This window comes from Micropterus salmoides, unplaced genomic scaffold (assembly GCF_014851395.1).
Source record: "Micropterus salmoides isolate LMB-PRFRI ecotype aquatic unplaced genomic scaffold, ASM1485139v1 Ms_hic_scaffold_12, whole genome shotgun sequence".
NCBI classification, from domain to species: domain Eukaryota; kingdom Metazoa; phylum Chordata; class Actinopteri; order Centrarchiformes; family Centrarchidae; genus Micropterus; species Micropterus salmoides.
In genome coordinates, this window is record NW_024040263.1 from 28,437,236 (window position 1) to 28,457,718 (window position 20,483).

At 42.6% G+C, this 20,483-nt stretch overlaps 1 protein-coding gene across 1 annotated transcript; it reads right to left on the reverse strand.

Moving 5' to 3' along the window:
• Positions 1 to 3,082: 3,082 nt before the first annotated feature.
• naa15b (N-alpha-acetyltransferase 15, NatA auxiliary subunit b) lies at positions 3,083 to 19,795 on the reverse strand. Its single transcript, XM_038714383.1, has 20 exons — positions 19,341 to 19,795; positions 15,172 to 15,256; positions 14,953 to 15,057; positions 14,141 to 14,298; positions 13,442 to 13,576; positions 12,533 to 12,686; positions 11,985 to 12,104; positions 11,758 to 11,853; positions 11,378 to 11,484; positions 11,108 to 11,180; positions 10,306 to 10,475; positions 10,058 to 10,210; positions 7,173 to 7,301; positions 6,832 to 7,045; positions 6,482 to 6,675; positions 6,204 to 6,312; positions 5,991 to 6,089; positions 5,572 to 5,715; positions 4,958 to 5,055; positions 3,083 to 4,728 (listed from the first exon to the last, which is right to left on the reverse strand). The coding sequence occupies exons 1-20, from the start codon at positions 19,392 to 19,394 to the stop codon at positions 4,531 to 4,533; spliced, it is 2,595 nt and encodes an 864-aa protein (XP_038570311.1). The 5' UTR covers positions 19,395 to 19,795; the 3' UTR covers positions 3,083 to 4,530.
• Between the last annotated feature and the right edge of the window lie 688 nt (positions 19,796 to 20,483).

The following is a 20,483-nucleotide window of genomic DNA, read 5'->3' on the forward strand; positions in this document are numbered from 1 at the left end:
CATCTTGAAGGAAAAAAAAAATGTCTGGTGTTCTCTTTTTTTCCTTCAAAATGAATTCTATAGAGAGCTTAAGTCCTGCCTCACGTCCAGATTACTCTCTCCTCCACTGGCCTCTGTCCATCATTGAGGCACTAGCAGGAGGTTAACTTGGTTAACTGAGATGTGGGACAGGACTGGACCTCTGAGGGCCACCTCAGCAGTGTGACTGCAGCAGTGTGACTGCATTGCTAGAAGGCAAAAGTTCATGTCCTGCTCCTGAACCTTTCTGAGTTTGTGTGTTACCTACTGCGGTGCTCCGGTTTCCACTTTCCTCAAGACAATTTAGCAATTGATCATTTTAAATTACCACAAAAAAGTAAAATGGTTTCATAATTCTAAATTTGTAATAAATCAATCAATAAAAATGTTAAAATGGAAATTTCTTGCTCATCTCTCTTATCATTTGCTGTCAAAACTATACATATTTCTGCTGATTCAATCTCACATGTGTGTAATACAAAAGATTATTTTGCTGCACTATTGCATCAGCATTAAAGTTATTGTCATGACTAAAAATAGTTACTAGGCACATTTAAGTTTAAATGTTGTTAAGCTAAAATATGGTTGCAATACTTATTTGCATCCCACAGTTCATTTTAAAGTAACCAATTAACCTTTGAGAGCTCACTCGCTCCAATACTGTGGCTTTATTGTTAGAAGGTCACTCTAAGATTAACAAAAATGTTTTACAAGTTCAAATTTGAGTTTCATACACCAGTTTCAACATATATAAGTCACAGATTTCTCAGTCATTCTGCACCACTCCACTAAGACTGTTCATAGTAAGCATCTTACAATAACAGTACACACACACACACGCACAAAATGAAAGCTGTTGTAGCATTTTACAATAAACCCAAATGTGAATGGAACAAATTAGGATGTATTGCATTACATATTATTATTGTATTAGAAATATAGTTGTTTAATACTGTATACTGAGAAACATAAACCAAAAACCAAAATAATATATATATATATATATATATATATATATATATAGCCTAGTTAAAATCACCTTAATATTGGCGCATGACGAAACCAATTGCTGATCATCCCTTCAATTGTCGATCCAATCGCCAATTGGAACAAGCCTTGTAAGGGGCTCCCACTTGAAGCACTGTGTCTCAAGGTCAGCCATTTTCACCATCATGATGGATGATAGCTTTCTGTCCAGAGACAAAATATAGAAAAACTTCTCTTGTCCTTTCCTTAGTTTCAGGTAGCCAAAGCTAAGCCCAGTGGTGGACAGTAACAAAGTAACACTGTACTTCAGCACACAAGATATTTGTACTGAACTTGAGTATTTTTTTTCATGCCACTTTCTAACTTCTACTTCACCACATCTCAAAGGGAAATACCGTATGATTAATACATAAAAATAATCATTAATTGCAGTCTGATACAAAATAGTTCAACCCCAGCCAACTACATTAATGCACAAGGAATAATAATCTAATTATATAATATATAAAAGTATAACAGTCATATGGGACATTTTTCTTTCTGCTTTGAGTAGGCTACTTTTATTTTTAATAGGCTTCTTCTACATTTTTCTGCTTATAGCCTACTTACATACTTTTACTAAAACTTTTTCAATGCAGTGCTTGCAGAGTATTTTACAGTGATGTATGTTTTTGAAGAAAAAAAAAAGAAAAAGTATCTGAATAGGCCTAATTACTTTGTTCACAACTGGCTAAAAAAAGCCAAAGCTTCTGGTTGCAAAGAGGTTGGAGAGTTTTTGACTGCATCATGAATAATAATTCAGCACGCATTTGGCTCCACTCCCCAACATCAGCCGCTCTCACTATCTTTGATCACAGGCAAGTGATTTCGTCCAGGAAACGAAAAATCAAAATGCTGTTGGGGGGAACCTACAGGTACCGCATCCATCGGGTCTCGCGCTTCCAACTTCCAGAGTTCACCCGAAAACGACACATTTTAATTTCTTACCTGCTTAACGGCTCTGGCGTTTAGTAGGCTACAGATAAAGCTATGAACTCGGAAGAAATGATGATGATGACAACTTCGAGGATACAAAGTGTGGCGTGTGAACTGGCTGAAATTGCGTGTGTCTCACGGTGAATGCGTGACGTGTCTCGCAAGGGCGTTACTTTGTGTTGGAAAGTTGTGGGGACATAAGGGCTTAGATTAGGGGCGTGATGTTACACCATGGGCCACGAGACGTGACAACAAGATTTTTAATACTATGAAGAAACAGGAAATGCTGAAATGAGCCTACATGAACGGGGGTCTGGGAGAGGTTTGAAGCATTAAACACTTTTCACAATTTCCTGCATCCTGGAGACATTTTCTGCTTCCAATATGGTGAAAATGTCTATTATGGAGAAACAGCTAGCAGGTGACATTTCATAAATATAACGTAATATACTGCAGTAATCAGCAGCTTGTTACTTTTTTTAGCTTGCACCGAGAAATGTTCACTATTTTCAGAACATTTTGAACAAATGCTTAAAGTGGGGACAAAATCAGCCATTTCAAAATGTGGTGGGGACATGTCTCCTCAGATCCCCCCTCAAAACAGCACGCTGCTGCCCCCTACTGGTAGGTTCCCTTTACAGTCATATTTCTGTCTACCTGTAACCTGCTGTCCCACCGGCCCCCACAGCCACTGCTCGCCTGTAAGTTGTCATTTCCATTCAAACTTTTGGTAAAAACCCTGTCCGGCTCAACAGCAGCACTGTCTTCATTTGTTGTTGTGATTTATTGATAATAAAACCCAGCAGGAAGCCCATAGACATAACCTCAACAGGCAACAGAATTCATCCGTTTCTTCAAATGTAATAAAATAAGATGCCATGAAGACAAGTGCTAAACTCAGGGGAGACATCCATTACAAAACTATCCTTTGACTTCATACTAAAATATATATATACCAAGTGACTGACATAAAATCTGGCTTTCGGTTGGTTAAAAATATAAAATCCTAATTTTAACTAACCGACTTAATGTATTTTACACCTGCATTTGGTTTGACCTGGTCCGTAACTAAACCCTACACATACAGATGCAAAGAAGCAGATTGTTTTCTTTCGTTTGGTTTTAATACAAAAATCCAGAGATATCATACATCGCCATCTCAGATTTCATCTTTCACATTAGAACCCAAATTAGAGGAAAAAGGGGAAGAAAAGAGATTACTTGGCAGAAAAAGATGGGGAAACAGAAAAACTCAAACAAATTCCAGGTGCTCGTTCGTTTACTCGCCTTGGAACGTTTTCATTTCTGTCACCTCAGGCGACGGGCCTGGATGCTGAACTGTGACCTTCAGAAGAGTCATTTTTATTAGCACAGAAAAGCCCTCTGAAGTAAAATGTACAGTACGTGTACCAGATGTACTCGTTTCCACTCTGACTGTTAGAGTCCCTGTGTACATGCAGATAAAACCATTTGTAACGGTGACAAAGCAGCAGTACAGGGGACTCTGCCAGGAGGCTCAGTGTAACCAGATCTAGAAATGATTATCAACAAGAGTTTCATTGATCCATTATGGACAGGAAGGTGTCTATGGTATTGCTTAGATCTATCCAGCTCTCTCAGAACTATGTAAAAACGTTTAGAGTAGCAGTGTATATGAAATGGAGCACAACACACAATACAGTTTTTAAATCTGTGCTACAAGGTGCTCCGTAATAACAGACAGAGGATTACATATTCCCCAGTTTAACCAGGAACCGTGAAGGAAGCACAGTCTGACCCCCCAGAAAACGTTCACATGTGAGGCAACTTTGTTCACGCAGAGACCGGGCCTTCCCTCCCTCACACCCCCCACTGCACTGCCACATGTAGATCAGAGGCTTTCTGGGGTGTTACAGCAGATACAGACACACCGGTGGCTGCTGGATGTCCTCAGTGTCGGGGTCCTCAGTAACTCTTCCTGCTCAGCTTCCTACAGATCTGTCACAGATCAGATCCACTCAGCTCAGTCTCCCGACCCCCAGTGACAGTTGTGTCCTATTTTCATTTAAATTAGCTTTTTAAAATAAGGGGAACACAGTTACGCGATGGGCGAGTGTCGGAGCAGCACTGAGTCAAACTCGAGTGGTTTCTGTCACTGTTATCGATCATCTCAGAGGAAACTGACAGTCCGCATCAGTCCGTCACAGTTTCTCCCAACAGTTTGCCAATAACTATTGTTTATTTTTCATATTCAGCACGGTTGTCAGCTCTATTAAAAAAGTAAAATGGCCATTCTGTTATCTTCCTCTTCCCCCCCCACCCCACCCCCTTTCCCACAAATATACACAACTGCACACATGCTCTCAACACACACACACACACAGTCCTGATTTTCACCGTGTGGGAGAGAGCGCCAAGCCATGCCAGGTCAGACCCGATTAAGCTGAGCCAACGAACGAAACACCCATTTTTCGCTTCCCGTGTCTGGCTCTACAAAATGGCTGCCAGGCGTACCACAAGGCTCCGTGCTCGGCCCAATTCCTCTTCTCATCCGCTGTTGTTCTGTCGCGCTCACATCTCATTGGCTAGCTCCTCGGTTTCCGTGGAAACGTCTCCGTTGGCGATCTTGGCGTTCTCCTCGTATCCGGGCGGTGCGAAAGCTAACGTGTAGGGGTAAAGCTTGTGACAATCGGCGCGGTACGACTCCGCACGCTCCTTACAGTCGCCCAGGAGGCCGCTCCGAAGACACTCCAGGGTCTCTGTGCAGATCTGATGGAGGAAGAAGAAAACTTTAAATGGAAATTCTACACATCCCCCCCTAATTACTACTGATCCATCAACCGAGCCGTACACAATTTACAAGTGAAATATGGGCTGTGCTCAGGTTAAAAAGGCTTTTCTTCCGCACTAAAAGGACTGGATTGATAAAAGTACTTCCTCTGTGTATTATTACTAACACTGATGTATTCCACACAGCTGTTGTTCCATGACTGCATACCTGTATGGTTCTGTTGTCGAGTGACTCATCTAGTGCAGTGGCCAGCTCTGCTGCCTTCGTTTCAGTTGATGAGTCCAGATGCACCATCATCTTAGCAGCTGCAGGAGGGAGAGAAGAGTTCCCGTCAGTTTCCAGGAATGTGTGTGTTTACGACAGGCGCAAAACCAAAAGCTTGTAAAACTAAGACTGTTTTTAGGCGTCTAAAACTAAGATCATATTGTGAGAAAGGGACGATTTCTAGAGTAGTTGTGACACAGTGCAACGCATACAAGTGTTGGTAGAGTGATTTCAGTGTTGTAGGTTTGAAGGTTGAAGGTTTGCTGATGGACAGAGGAAGCTCAACCCTGTACATTAGAGATAAATAGGAGACAGAACTCAAGATTGAAATATCCAAAGATGACTGGTACAATATAGGTGAGGCACAACACACAGCCACCTGTGATAGTGAGGAGCTCACACGTTCTGAGAAAAGAACCACAAGGACACTGCTAAAACCAGAGCACAACATTTTTAAAGCTCTGTCAGTATCATGTTAACCTCACTATTGAAAATGTGAACCTATTCATTGTGAGTGTGTGTGAGAGTGTGTGTGTGTGAGAGAGAGAGGAGCCTACCAGCCAGTCGGTGTGGTATGGAGTTTGAGTGCTTGGTGAGGTAGGCCTGGTTGAAGCTCTTCGCGTTGCTGTCTCCGAACAACCGGGTGATCTCCTGCTTCAGCACCGTCCTGACCACCTCTGGCAGCTCCTTGCTCTCGGACACTGAACGAAGGGGGGGGGATGAGGGAGGGAGGGAAGGAGATGCGAGTAATGGTGGGAGGAATGTAGAAAACAAAAGACAGAGACAAAGAAGTAGCAAAAAGGGGAAGAAGATGTGGAGGGAAGTACGTTAGAAAAATAAAGGAAGTAAGAATATAGGAATAAAAGGTACTTTAAAAACGCAAAGGACGTGAAACAAAGACATGAAAATGGAAAACGATCGACTACATGTGGTGCTTTTAACAGCTGTGGTATTAATACAGAACCCTCTCTCGTACCTCCTTTAAAGAAGCGTACTAGACACTGGTGTAGCCATGGGTGGTCTGGGTCAATGGCCAGCGCTCTCTTCACCGATTGGAGCATCAGCAGGTATTTTTCTGAAAAGAGAAGATGGATTGTAAAGCAGAAATGACAGGTAAGAGACCGTATCTATACGGTAAAATGTCAAGGAACGCCAGTGAAGCATCACTGAAATGAGTGTGCTTGCCAACCTTTTCTGAAGTAGATCTCAAAGGCCAGTAGGTGTGTGTCTATTTTGTCCTTGACCAGGTGTTTGAGAGGCATCAGGAACTTGACGGCTTCTTCCAGTGGATTTTCTACCTGTAAACAGGATGTGACAGAGAGGGGACACAAAAGTCAACATCACATTAACCGATTCCGCTCAATTTATCGCTTCCTATGTGCACCTGTGTGAGCCACGCCACAGAAAGATTTTCACCGCCCTACGGACAATTCAGTTTTTATGACTCTTCGTGTATTTCTCTCTAACCTTGACCAGCTTATCAGGAATTAGCTCCTCTTTAGGCCCCCCGATTTCCTCGTCATCATCCTCCTTCTTCTTCTTCTGGTTTTTAAGCTGCTTCTCCTTCTCTGCGTTCTTCTTCTCCTCCTCCAGCTGGGCCTTCTTCTGGGCCCTCCGCTGCTTGTTCCTCAGCTTCTTCAGCTCTTTGTCTGAGAGGTTAGCTGGAGAAGAGAGCAGCGAAAAGGCGTTAATGAAGGACAAAACGCACCCATTTCCTCTTTTACTCTGTCCAGCAGAGCATTTAACTCATTGGTGCAAATGAGACTCAAGTTTTTTCCCTTGTACACAGACACACATCCTCACTCTCTGCCCCTCACCAGTGTCGGCCTGCAGCTCCTTGCTGTCGTCAGCTAGGGGATTGTCGTGGAGGCTCAGGTAGATCTGGATGGCCGTGATGGCAGCCTTGTAGTAGAAGGGATGCATCCGGAGCACGTCCTCCAGCTTCAGTAGGTCCACATAGGAGCGTAGCGTCATCTTCCTCATGCAGTAGGTGTGGAAGTCAAACTGGTCGTCTGTGATCTCCACAAAATGCTGAAGAAAGTGATGAGAGGAAGGAATATTAAAAAACAGTCAAGGATTTGACACAGACATGAAACATAACTTAATGTGGGTAGCTAAGGACTCTCATTCAAATATGGCATGTAACGGGCTCACTCACCCGTTCAATCTCGTGGCACTTCTTGAGTGCCTCCCCGAACTTGTTCATGGCCTTGTAGGCGAGCGCGCACTCCGTCTGGAACCACATGCACTGCATCTCGTTGAGGTTCTCCACTGCCGACGCGCCCTCCTGGACAAAGCAAAGGCAAAAACACAGACACATGCATGAGCAAAGTCAGTGACAAAACAGGGCTCAATTATGTGGTGTGAGAGAACGGTCATTTAGTGTTAGTGAAAATCTATAAATACTCATGTCTAGAAATATGGTGACACAAGTGACCGAGCTCGTTTAGGTTCACACTGTGTGAACTCATTTGCAGACATGGCTGCAAATTTCATTAATAGGACTACAGCATCAATGTTGTCATAATTAGACAGGACTTTTAGGAGAACATGAAGGATCCTTTAGTTTTTGAGTGATACAGGCTTTTGTTGCATATCACAATTTTCAAAACAGAACCAAGTACTTTCACATCTACACCTAAAAATGTGTTACAATAATTACAATTTTATAAAGAAAATGATAAAATGAAAAATGTTGTTTCGTCTACTATGAGCTGGAGAAGAACCAGAAAGCAAAGCATTTGATCTTAACATTTTTGATGCATTTGTAAACACTAATTAAACATTAAGAAAGCATATCAGATGTAATTACACCGTGAATATACTGTAAACCTTTGAATAGCAGCCCGGGCTGAATTGACCCTGCCTATATTTGGGACAGGCCTTTAATTCCTTTTGCACAAAACTGAAACTACTATTAAACAGTTTATTTATTTGAAACAGAATAATACTTGATAAAAATGATCAAATAATATCAAATACACATCATTCATTTGATCTTGCTCTGACAGACGGCTTACGGTGCGATGAGAGAAGTTAGCAGACAGAGAGCGATGGACTTCACATGACAGGATTCACAACTTGGATTCATTTTTATGAAAAGCTGTTTTGATTCTTTTGATGGGTGGACCCTTACAGACTAAAGGAATATAAATAATCAAGGAAGGACACATTCGGACTTAACGAGCGTTTCAAAGGTAACGGCAGTCAGCACTCCCCCCCCCCCCTTTCCTCTCTAGAACCAGGCAGGTTACACCGGTAAATCTATAAGAATTAGACTTTGGGGCTCGTTGTTTCCCTTAAATGAACTGAACTACTGAACTGTGGAGAATCTAACGATGTGTAGCATGTCCATACGTTTAAACATTAATATTTGTATTAATGATGAAGCCGCGGGGTTTAAGAGGTTTTATACATCCAAACAACTTTTATAAAAACTAGACCAGACGTTAAATTGAGGCAGGCGTTTATTTGTCAAAATGTGTTCCCACACCAGGCCAGTAAATGGGATAGGCGGCTATTTGGGACTCGGCTATTAATTGAAGTTTTACGGTTAACAGTTAGGTGGATTTTTTCTTGAAATGGGTTTGATCTTACTATATTTTATTATTGCCTTGGTTTTGTTATAGCTTACTCATCTCGTTCTTCAAACTACGTGTCTTGAGGTCACGATTCAGTACATATGGGCACTAATTTCTGGATCTACTCCAGTCAGCAGTGTGGCAAATTCTGGCATGAATGGAGCTCCAGGTGATGGCGTGTGATGCAAGCCTGGGCACATGTAGTGTTCCTGAAGGGCTTGATTTTCTTTTTGCCTGGGGGGCAACGTTACGATCAACTATTTTGATAACAGTAAAAACATTACATGGTCCCAGCCTGGCAAATGTGGAGACTGCTGCTTTTTCATTTTAACCCGTTTGATTTATTGTTAACTGGGTTAGACTGCTGGAGTACTTTACTTTTAATACTTTAAGTACATTTTCCTGCTTATACTTACAAAGCTTTACTTAACATTTCCAACATTTACTTAACTGAAGCAAAGGATCGGAGTACTTCCTCCACTACTGCCCGAGTCTCTCCCGGTGTGTGAGAGAAGTACCAGCACGCAGTCAGAGGAAAGTGTATGCTGTAACGGGGGCTATAACGTGGCCATTTAAGGATAATACTAACTGAAAGTATCGTGTTCGCTGCCACAGAAGACAAATAAAAAGTCACCGTTTGTTACTACAGCGTCCTTCTGCCATCTTCACAGCAGAATTGCGAACAACTTATCACAAATAAATGACCAGCGGAAACACTGAACTAGCTAGATAACTGTAGCGGCAGTGGACAGCGAGGGTCAATCAGACGTGTGATACTATTGATGGTCATACGCTACATGCCAAAACGTGGTCAGTCAACTTACGTGTTGAGGTGAGGAGAGGAGAGTTTGAAGCGGTCTGTTTCAACAACCCACCAATGCTGGCTGACCTCATCTATTTTATTCGCCATTGCAGTTTTCTGCTCACATTAGCGAGTGCTCGTTTTTGACCCTCTCAGAGAGCTAACATTAGCAGCGACTGACTAGCCAATAGCCAGCCACACTGCTTGCTGCAACTTTTTAACGGACTTCTGAAAAGCACGTGTAGCAAGTCAACATTGCCAGCAATGAGGAGAAAATTTACTTTTAAAGGGATATACTTACATTAACACCCCCCCATTTTCTAAATATAATGAAAACATAAGCTCTTTTTACTTGTGGTCCTCTTACCATTAACATCATCATTATTATTATTAACATCACTTCTAAATATGACATTATATATTAAAAGTCTTGTATTGTTAATCCTGTGTGAATCTGCCATAAGTGAATCATTTGCAAAGAAAGATTTCCACCCTCAGTTATTTAAGGTTGCAGGGTGGCAATACACTATGAGATCTGCAGGTGGTATTAGATCAGGATTAACAGGAAACACACCCATGATTTTGTTTTGACATTACCAAACGTTTTCCTCAGCAGTCAGTGTGTACTCGTGTGCACACCCACACACAGATTTTCCTCACCCGCGTGAACTTTGAGCACATTTCCTCGGCCTCCTTGATCATGCCAGCCTTCAGCATGTACTTGGCACACTTGGAGTTGATGAATCTGTCAGCCGTATCCAGAGCCTGGGCCTCATCCATCCACTGAGCAGCCTCTTTGATGTTCCCAGCATGCTGCGGGAGGATAAAGGTCAATGCAATAGTCATGACAACACTACACTCCTCTGTTAAAACAATAAACTCACAAACAAATGTGCGGCGTGTGTTACCTTGTAAATCTTGGCTTTGATAAGGAAGAGTTCGATGAGCGTAGGCGTACTCTCAATGGCCGCGTTGATGTATTCTAGAGACAGTGTCTGTTGGCCTACCATGTCGTAGTGCTGTGCCAGGAAGTACTGCACCCAGAGCAATGTGGTCGGTGGTTCCTCCTTACCGTCATCTATGACAGTGCAAGGACATTATGAAAGTTTATGTCTTCAGGGTTGTAAACAAAAGACAGTCAAATGCGTACATTTATAAAAATTAGATACTTGGGTTGATTCAGTTTTAAAGTTATAATCCTCAGACTCAAATCCAACCCCATTTTTGGACACTTTTTAAAGTTATTTATTGTATTTACATTCTGCAGTTACGCGACTTATTCTTTAGTTTGCATTGTTAAAGGTGGAGTTCACTATTCCCGCACTGGTTTCAAATTACCTACCAGAGCAAGTAGAATTCACAGGAAATAACACGGCATGTAACTCAGTGTTTCTGTTTAATGTTCACTCTCCAACAGCTGCGTCAGATTAAGTTACTGCTAATGAAAACACAAATCTTCCTACTGCTTCACATTAGAAGTGTTTATCCATGGCGGCCTTTACTGTCAAGGTCAGCACTAACAATCATTCATCAAAAATGTGTTGACAAAACACGACTGTCAGTGTCTGCGTTGTTTTTGTCAGCGGATCAGCGAAGGATTGAAAGGATTACAACTTTTAAAAACTGCCCATTACATTTCACACTCAATACAGTTGATGAGAAAGCATCAAATTCATCATCATCATGATGATTTAGAAAGTCTCGCCTCACCGTTCTGGTTGAACATTCTACAGCTTTTTAATGAGGTTTCATAGCCGACCACCAACTCCTCTATTATTGCCACCTGCAAAGAGAAAGAAGACACAGCACATTACCTCACCTGCAGTATGAAGTACACATCTGTGAGTGAATGCTTCAGAGTAAAAGTCAGATTGACCTCTTTCTTCTCACTTTTACTTTCTTTCAGTGCATTACGTAAGTCTAACGGCGTCACTGTGATTTAGATCAGTCATCTGACATCTCCAACAGCAGCACTGTTACCTTTTCTTTGTCGTTGTACAGTGATTTCAGGGTGGTGAAGACGGGCGGACAACCTTTACTCAAGTTGATCCTCAGATACCTGTCCAGGCACTCTCGGAACTTCTCACCTGCAGACAAATACAGGGTATATGGAGACGATCAGAGAACTTTATCCCACTTCTAACGCACGGTTAACTTCATTAACGGGCCCAAAAAACCCCAAACAAAAACCAAAAATATGGAGTAAAAAGCGAAACAAAAACTGGGAAACAGGCTGAATACACTCAATCAACTGAAGCTTAATACAGCTACTAGCTTGTTCATTCAATTCCTACGTCATGGATGGAAAGGTTGACTGAAGTCACTGTTTTAGTAGAAAGGAGAAGTATTGTTGGCCACACCAGAGAGGAAGGTGAGGGGCAGCCGACGAGGAACCAGTCCTTTGGGGAACTTCTCCCAGGCGTCTTCATAGATCTTGTGTCTCTCTTCTACACTGCCTGGAGAAAACAACATAAACATTCAGTAGTGTTGACAAATACAGCTTGTACAGTGAATGTGGATAATTTAATAGCCAGTGGTCAGTGATGATGATGATGGCGTTTCTAATAGAAAGGATAATGTGTCATACTTGGTTTGAGGGCGTTTTCCAAGCCGCGGTAATAGGACCAGTTCTCCGGGTTCCTCTCCTGCAAACGTCGGTAGACTTCTGTTGCCTCGTCCAGACGCTCCAACCTCAACAGTAACTCTCCTATAGAAACATGAGGGAGGAGCTCCGGTCAAAGTACACAGAAACAGTCAAAAGCTGCACAACTTCAAACCACAACCGACTGTTTAAAGTTAGAGAAAGTTAAGGAGAAAAAAAAAGGCCAGAGAAGCCCAACACTGCAAGTATAAACCGAGCCTAATACAAACATAACCAGACAGCTCACTTTACACATTCTCACAGGCCACCTGCTCTGTTGAGCATTAAGACAACAACATAAACAAACATCACCTTGTGTTTTTGTACGCACAGAGTAAATATGCCAACATTGTTTCATCTTTGCCATGAAGAAGGGCATTGCTGAGGCTGGACGTTTGTGTCAATATTTACTACAGTTTGTGTGACTATAACAGCTCTGTACATATGCATTTTCCTGAGACGAACAAGGGATTTTCAAAGATTCAGTGACCCACCTCGTGTCTCCTCCACAGCCAGTTTGTCACAGATCTGCTTTTCGTAGTTGGACAGATGCTCTAGGGCCTCCTTGTTCAGACCTGCTTCCCTCAGCACCTGGTTCTGGTACAGCAGTAGCTCACTGTATTCGTAGTCCACTTTGTCTGGAGACGTCTGGACAAAATAAGTGGTGTTAGTGAAATCAAACATTTTCTACAAGAAACAATGAAGACCTCCTGGAGCTGCTGAGTGGACTTCTGGATCTATGCAGTTCAGGAAACTCTGCAGCACTCCTCGTGTATACATGCAGTTGCTTAGTCACACCAGCTTGTTGTATTACACACATGGTACAAAAACAGGAAGCAGACTGGTCTTATTAGGAGCGAACGAGAGAGAGAGCGAGAGAGAGCTATTGTAGCTGTGAACGATGCAGAAACGACAGAGACAACATTTAAAAGTGCTGAGGGGAAGCAACGACTGGCTTCAGAGCACGCACTGTAACTCATCAACAAGCATATCAGACACTGAATACATGACAAGAAATGTGAGTAATCCTGTTACTCATCTTACAATGTGCTGCACAGCCTCTGCAATACACATAACTTCATGTTCACAGCTCAGTTTCTCAGATCTGACCATAATACCACATCTGACCTCATGACGTAGGGACGAAACAGTTACCGGTTTAATGATAAACCACAGTAACATTCCCCACGGTTAGAATTACTGTATCGCATTTTAATGATCATTAAAACTGTGTTCGATTACCGTACTGAAAAACTCAAGGTAAATACTGTCCAGCATCAACCAAAGTTAGCAACAGTCTCCAAGATGCAGCATGCAATGTGGTTTTGAGAATTTTCAGCGATTGATTGTCTTGCGATTAATCGCAATTAAAATTTTAATCGTTGCCCAGCACTAGTTCTAACCTGTTGCGTTTTCCTGAACTCCTCGATGATCTTTGCAGCCATCTCGTAGTCTTCCAGCAGGTGATAGGCGATGGCGTAGCCAATCCAGGAGGCCCGCTGCGCTGGACGCAGCTGCAACAGCTGATACCGCGTCTCCTATAGAAAATAAACATGGGAACACAGTTTAATGTAGTCGCACTTCACATCCGAACCAACAGGGTAAAAAAAAGCTAGCTCAGAGAACAAAAAAAAAATACACCTAATGCACTCTGACTCAGAGCCCCTCCCATCCCCCATCTCATCCATATTTTTAATCCTTTCAACCAGACTTTCATCTTGCTATTTCATACCTCTCACTAAATAAGCATCTAAATCCCAGGCTGTGTCCCAGGAGAGCTGTTCTACATTGTGAAGACTGACTGCAACCTCATACCTGCTGCGGATACACTCTGTCCTCCAAATCAGAGCCAAACTGAGTCCTGAACGAGGCAGAGAGACAGATGGGAGTGCGTATTCTGGAAAGTTTTTTCCCCCCACAAATTATTCAAGTCTCTTTTAAAAGGAAAAGTTGACATATTTCTTAAATCTCTCACAGCTGGACTACAGCCAACCCTGTGCCCAGACCCCCAGTGAAGTAGGATGACAGGGTTTTCATTATGACAATCTGAAATGTATCTCAGATCGAAAGCATCCACTCGTAGTTCTGCTGCCGGTCCTCACCCTGTAGCCCTCCAGGTCTCTCATCTGGATCTGCAGCAGGGACAAGTCTCGCAGGATCTGCAGGTTGTCCTTGTCCCACTTCAGTGCGTTGCGGTAACACTTGATGGCCTCATCGTACTTCTTATCCGAGCGCTGCAGTAGGCCGTATACGTGCCAGCCTGGGGAGCGCACAGAGTTAAGGAATACAGGACTCCACAACCTGGTGTTATCAAGCTACTATTAAAAGAGTATACAGACGTGCACAGAGATTGCGTGGTTAGTGGGGCCCAATAAGCCTCTCCTGGTCAAACCAGACAACTGACATGACAACTCAAACACTTAATGATGATTCAACAATATATCTTTAATGTAAACTTAAACTTCATGAAGAAGTCTAATCCAAGAAACTGCCACTGATAAGTTAGTAGCACTCGCCCATGACTGTGGGTGTTGTCTGAATATGCATTGAAGACAAATGTGACTGCTGTTAAACACTTGCAACTAAATATCATTTCACCGCCCCTAAAAGATAGCAGTGTGTTGTCTACTTCAGTCTTCAGCTGAGATAGCACATGCCTGCTGCAAATGTGCACAGATTTCACTCCGGCCTGGGAGTCACAGCGAGAGAACAGTAGAGGGGATGTGCTGACTATCCACAAAGACAAGAGCTCCTAAGCACACTGTGTGGCATCTCAAGGTCCTGCGGCAACAGACACACTCATCCCTTTCACAAGACACGCCAGCTGAAGGTCTAAAGTGACTATAGTTTAACCCAGAGCACACCTCCTTAACTAACACACAAATGTTGTGCACCATGCCACGAGTAAGGATACAGACGTGGCTCCTGAGGTCGTTGCGCAGGCCTCTTCTCACCAGGTCGTAGGCCTCCTCCTTCTTCCCCAGACAGTTCAGGGTCAAGCCCTTCATCGCCAAGGTCTCTGGAGGGAGACAACGTTACAGCACACAATGAGAGAATGAGTACATATTGCTCACGACAAAGGAGAACATTTTACGTATCTATCCATCCGTACATCAACACGTCTGCTGCTTACCTCCATGCTCTGCAAACTTGGGGTTGGACAGGATTTGTTTGCAGAACTTGAGCCCGTTTCTGTACTGCTTGTGTTCGTAACATCGCTGTCAAAGGAAGGAGAGGGAAATCTCATTAGGCCAAGAGAATAAGAGTGGGACTTCAGAGAGAGACAGAAGAAGTGTTAACACACAGCAGGGAGTTTGCGGCCTTGTGACGACTCATAACAACTAGATGAACTTAGCAAGATGAAAATGTGTTCATTTCACTTGTTAGTGATCCATCCTGGTGAAGGACAAGGTTGTGTCTGGAAGCAGGGATGTCGACCACAGCTGTACCTGTATGTTAACAGCATTCTACAACTTACATTAAACGCCCTAATGAACAAAGGACAATAAAATGTTGGCAAGTCAAAAATGATATTATTACAGCATAACATATCAGACCATGTGCTCCAGAATTAAAAACATTCATATTAACATTCATTAGCCTTCAGCACACAGCCACGCTCAAGTGTTGAAACAGCCTTTTTACTAAGACAAGTATTAAACCACCTTAAAGGAATTACCAGCTTTTGCCCTCAAGTTATATTTAGATATTCAGTTACACAATCAACCGTACACCACCTCTTTTTTTAAGCTGATCACCGACTGTCGGGGGAGATAGTGTGTATGTGTGAGAGAGTGAGAGAGGAAGAGTCAAGCTGGCAGATGGCATTTCGTTGTCCCACTGCCGACATCGCTAATGGTGAAAAAAAGATGACGTCAACTTCACACAAGGGTGCCAAGGTCGGTTATGAAATTATAAGCAATTCAGTGTTGAAATAAGTGGAGGACTGCACCATTATCAGAGACTTATGGCTAAAGGACAGAAGAGACAGGCTCATGGTGTGTCGTTCGCTGGATGGGGATGCCTTAACTACATACTGGACTCAACCGAAGTGTATAAAGCACAGTGTGACACAGAAAAAGTTGCATGTGTGTAAAAAGACCATCTGTTGAGGGGTGCATGGGGCTAATGGAGTGTAACTGGACACACATTAAGACATGAACTTGTTACAGAACTATTTTTGGTCCAACACTGTAATCTATTGTCCTACAATGCAGAGCGTCCCAGCGTTGCATTTAGGTTTTTATAGCAATATGGCAGAGAAGTTGTACTCGACAGTAGCTCCATTACATGGTCAAACCAATGCCCTCATCATTGCAATACCATTTACTTGTAACACAACAAGAAGCAATGCTGTCAGCAACATTTACAAGTGTCAGTTCAAAAATTCACACCCTCATTAAGCAAGTACACAGATGCTAGGACACACACTTGCTGTACAACTGAGTGTAAATTAAGCAACATAAACACCCCTAGCTGTGCTTATCCAGCATGTTCTCTACCTCACCCAAAATAACTCGGCCCCCCCGAGTTACAGAGTGAATCTGTCAGGAGAGATGGCTCCAAGCTGCAGGGCTCCCTGCGAGGAGTGTGAGCGTTAGACTGAAGGAAAACCCATCAAAGCTTGTTCCAAAGCACTGACGGCACATTCGCATCATGTTAGAAGAAAGGTAGAGACGAGGAAGATTCATGTGGTTACAACTTGCAAGCACATCACATTAGCAAAGGGCAACTGAAGATGATGATGGTGCAAAGGTTTATTACAACTTTTCACAGACTATTGGGGAGGTGAACCTATTTTATTACCTTAAAAACGGTGGTTACACTGAAAATGAGTTTTCAGCTAAGAACAATTCATGTTCATAATAGGGGGAGTATTTGTAATCATGCTAAACAATAGTTGTGTGACTGCCTAAAAAGGTCATGGCACTTATTTTGTTTTATATGCAAATACTAAATACCACTAATACATCTAGAAAGACCTGGATAAATCATTTCTACAGTTACTCAGTTTTGCTCTACTGAACCTGGCCAGCAGCATGCTGTGCAAACACCACAAGGGGCTCCCTTTTGGTGTGGGTGTGTTGATACAGGTATAAGTGAAATTAAATTAAATACCAGTGATAAATACCAAAACAAAGTCCAGTGTAAATAATCACATGAATTAGCCTAAAGGCTTTTCACATGCCACAGCAGTTTATGGTTTTATTTTATCACCACAGCAATAGTTTTCTCTTATGTCTCCATGACTGCAAAGTGAACATTACAGTAACATTTTTTTCCCTTTACCCCTCTGTCTGTGACAGCTTTATCATTTCTTGACGCAGCTTAGGGGAAAAATAGGAGTGCTTGGTTGGATGCAATTCAGTGCCCTGCAACTTCAAATACAGCAGAAAGGTTTTCATGTAAGAACAAGACTGCAATGACGTACTGATGAAAATCACAATTTCAATGAGATGAATGTTCCAACTTTAGGTTAGGCCAACAGTAAGTGAAAGTGTTTTCCTCACCCCAAAAGAACAAAATGAGTGCATGCCATGCAGAAGCTGGAGACCTGCCAACTTCTAATAATGCATTTGGGCACTTTGTCTGGGAAAGCAAAAATAAAGAGGGGTGTGGTCCATTCCTGACTACAGCCAGAGAGAAACCCGTTTAAAATCTCACATACCCACATAAAGGTTAATGACAGTAATTTCATCCTAGGTTCTCTCGTACACACAACAGCAATTTTCACCAGACGTAATGTTTTCAGACAACTTCTAAACTAGGAAACAAGACCGAAAGGTCTCCTCACTTACAGACAAGTGTTGAACAATGATGTTTAACTGAACAATGTGACATTAAACTCTGATAAATGCCTTCTATGCACTCAGCTACTCATCATGGATGCACATGCAGAAATTAAGACTACCAGAAGACTGTTGAACCTGCAGTACCAACAACTTAAAATAATTTGGTATTAAGCATAGGAAGTATTTTCTGTATTATTGTCACACACAAAAATATCAATATCATTAGTTTTCATAGAGTCATTTAGCTGTAATTTGAAAAATTCAGCACTGTGCCGCACAGGAATTCCCCATTATTCAGATTTTCTTTGGTAAATTCTACAAGTATTAAGTGTGAGATCAGAACAGTGTGCTGATTAACGTCCACGGCTCTGCCTTTCAAAACAATTATGTTTATCTGAACCGGTTACTGACGTTAAACAGGTCACTGCCCAAGAACTACACACAGTTCATGGAAAGTATGCATGGACATCCAGCTGCCCGTGCAAAGATGTCCAACAACACACACTGACAACCAATAAGCAGAAGTGTTGGACATGCAGCAAACTACAAGTAATATGCTTACTTCACTGTCACATCCAAGTAACTAGACTTTATTCACACATATTCATCCATTCCTTTGACCTACATAAAACTGTGCAAATAGCATCAAACTAACGAAGAAACATCGGACACAAGCACTCAAACATGGACGATAGGGATGGATGGATGGGTGGGTAGCTAACGTTAGCAGGCCTGAAGCAACTCACGTTACAGATTTGCTGACACAATCACCCCGGTCCTTTCCTTACTTCCTCTCGTTTCCACACATGCACTCCCACTTTGACATTACCATCACGGGTCTAGGTTAGGTTATGTGTGCAGGCCGAGGTCCCACGCAGACCGACATAGACCGACAATCACCTCAGATCTGCTAAACCAAGACATATATCACGCTAATTAGCTAGCGGCTAACGTAAGGCTGCGGGGCTGAGCTCGCATAGCAGCCTGACACTTATCAAACGTACAATTATATTCCGGTACAGACAGCTGCTACGCATTCAGCGTTCAACAACAACCAAATGGCAAAACATTTATGAAAGTAGCTTGAGAAGCTAACAGCATGCGTTTACAGCGGCTAGGTTAGCCATCGTGGAAGCTAGCCCTGAGCTAACGTTACTGGCTGTTGTGTTTGACAAGCGGTGGGGGCCTCTCGCAACTAACTAGCTAAGCCTGGCTATTTAAACCAGCGCCGACGTGTTTTCAGAAGTGCTGTATTTTAGTCACCAATAACACATCTGCCCTGAATCACAACAAAGTCACGAACAACAACAATTTTGGGTTTAACGTTACGTTACAATGACAGCGCACGTCAGGGCCCGGGCCAGCGAACCCATTCAATGATGCCATTTTGCTAAACAAGCTGCAGTTAACAGCCGGAGAGCTACACTAACACTCAGACTGTCGCCGATAACATCTGTAAACTCCTCAGTTGTCTGTGTTAGCGACAGGTATAGTCGCACAACCAACTCACCAAGATCCTCTTGAAGAGCGCGTTTTCTTTCGGCGGTAAAGTAACTGTCGGCATTGTTGCAGGTGAGATCAGTTTCCCCCTCGACCTCAGCACATGTAGCTAAAGTTAGCCCGGGTAGTCAAGACGAGTAGAGTTGAGTGACGGCCCCCGGCTCGCCCGCTTCAGCCGCTCGATTGCTCCGTCTTCTCTCCTCGCTCGCTTCCTCCTCACGTGGTGGCGACGGAAGCTCGCGACACCTTCCAAAATGGCGGGCGTCAGATTGTGCCGACCACCGTGGAGGACGCCGGCGACAAAGAAGGTTCCTCTCCAGACGTACTCGGTACTGTGCTCGGGATAATCCTTTGCGTCCTTGTAGTCGGTGTCTACAAAAGGAGACAGTGGAGCACGTGCTGGTTTCATGCAGGAAGTATGCAGAGGAAAGAAAGGCTATATGATCCCAGGGCTACAGAGGAGTGCAGCACGGGTGTGTTGACACGGTGGAGGAGAGACATATCTAGGTCTCTGAAAGCAACCAAATAAAAAAAGATCCATCCCACTCAATGATCCCACCTGGACACTCACTGTTTGAACGTTTCATGAAAATTTAAAACAAATACATTAAGAAACAGTTTTTATATCCAAAAGCCACAACTGCACTCAACACTACTTGAATGCAATATTAAGGAATGATTCCTGCAGGGAAATGTGTATGTGTGATGTGTTTTTACTTTTCTTTTAGTATCTTTCTTTCTTTCTCTTTATATATTTTTATAGCTACTTTTAGCGGCTCTATTATTTATATACCCCACCTGTTTGCACTTACGTTGCATCCAGTTTTGTTGGACTTGACTATGACAATAGGCTAATAATTTTACCTTCTATCTACTAGAATATGACAAAAGTGGACGATTAAAGCCAGAAGGAGGCAGCAATGCAACCTCTAAAGCCCCAAAGAAGAAGAAGAAATGTTTGGGGTTTTTTTTACACAAGAAATGTTCAGTTAATTTGCTAATAAGGATAAATGTTAAAATTCTAATTATTATCCCATGTTGAAAAATCAAAGAAACTTGTAAATATTTATTCATTTAAAAAAATCCATTCTCTGTTGGGGTTTTTCCTGTAAGATTCAAGTTTACACATCACACTGTTGCAGCCTATAAGTTA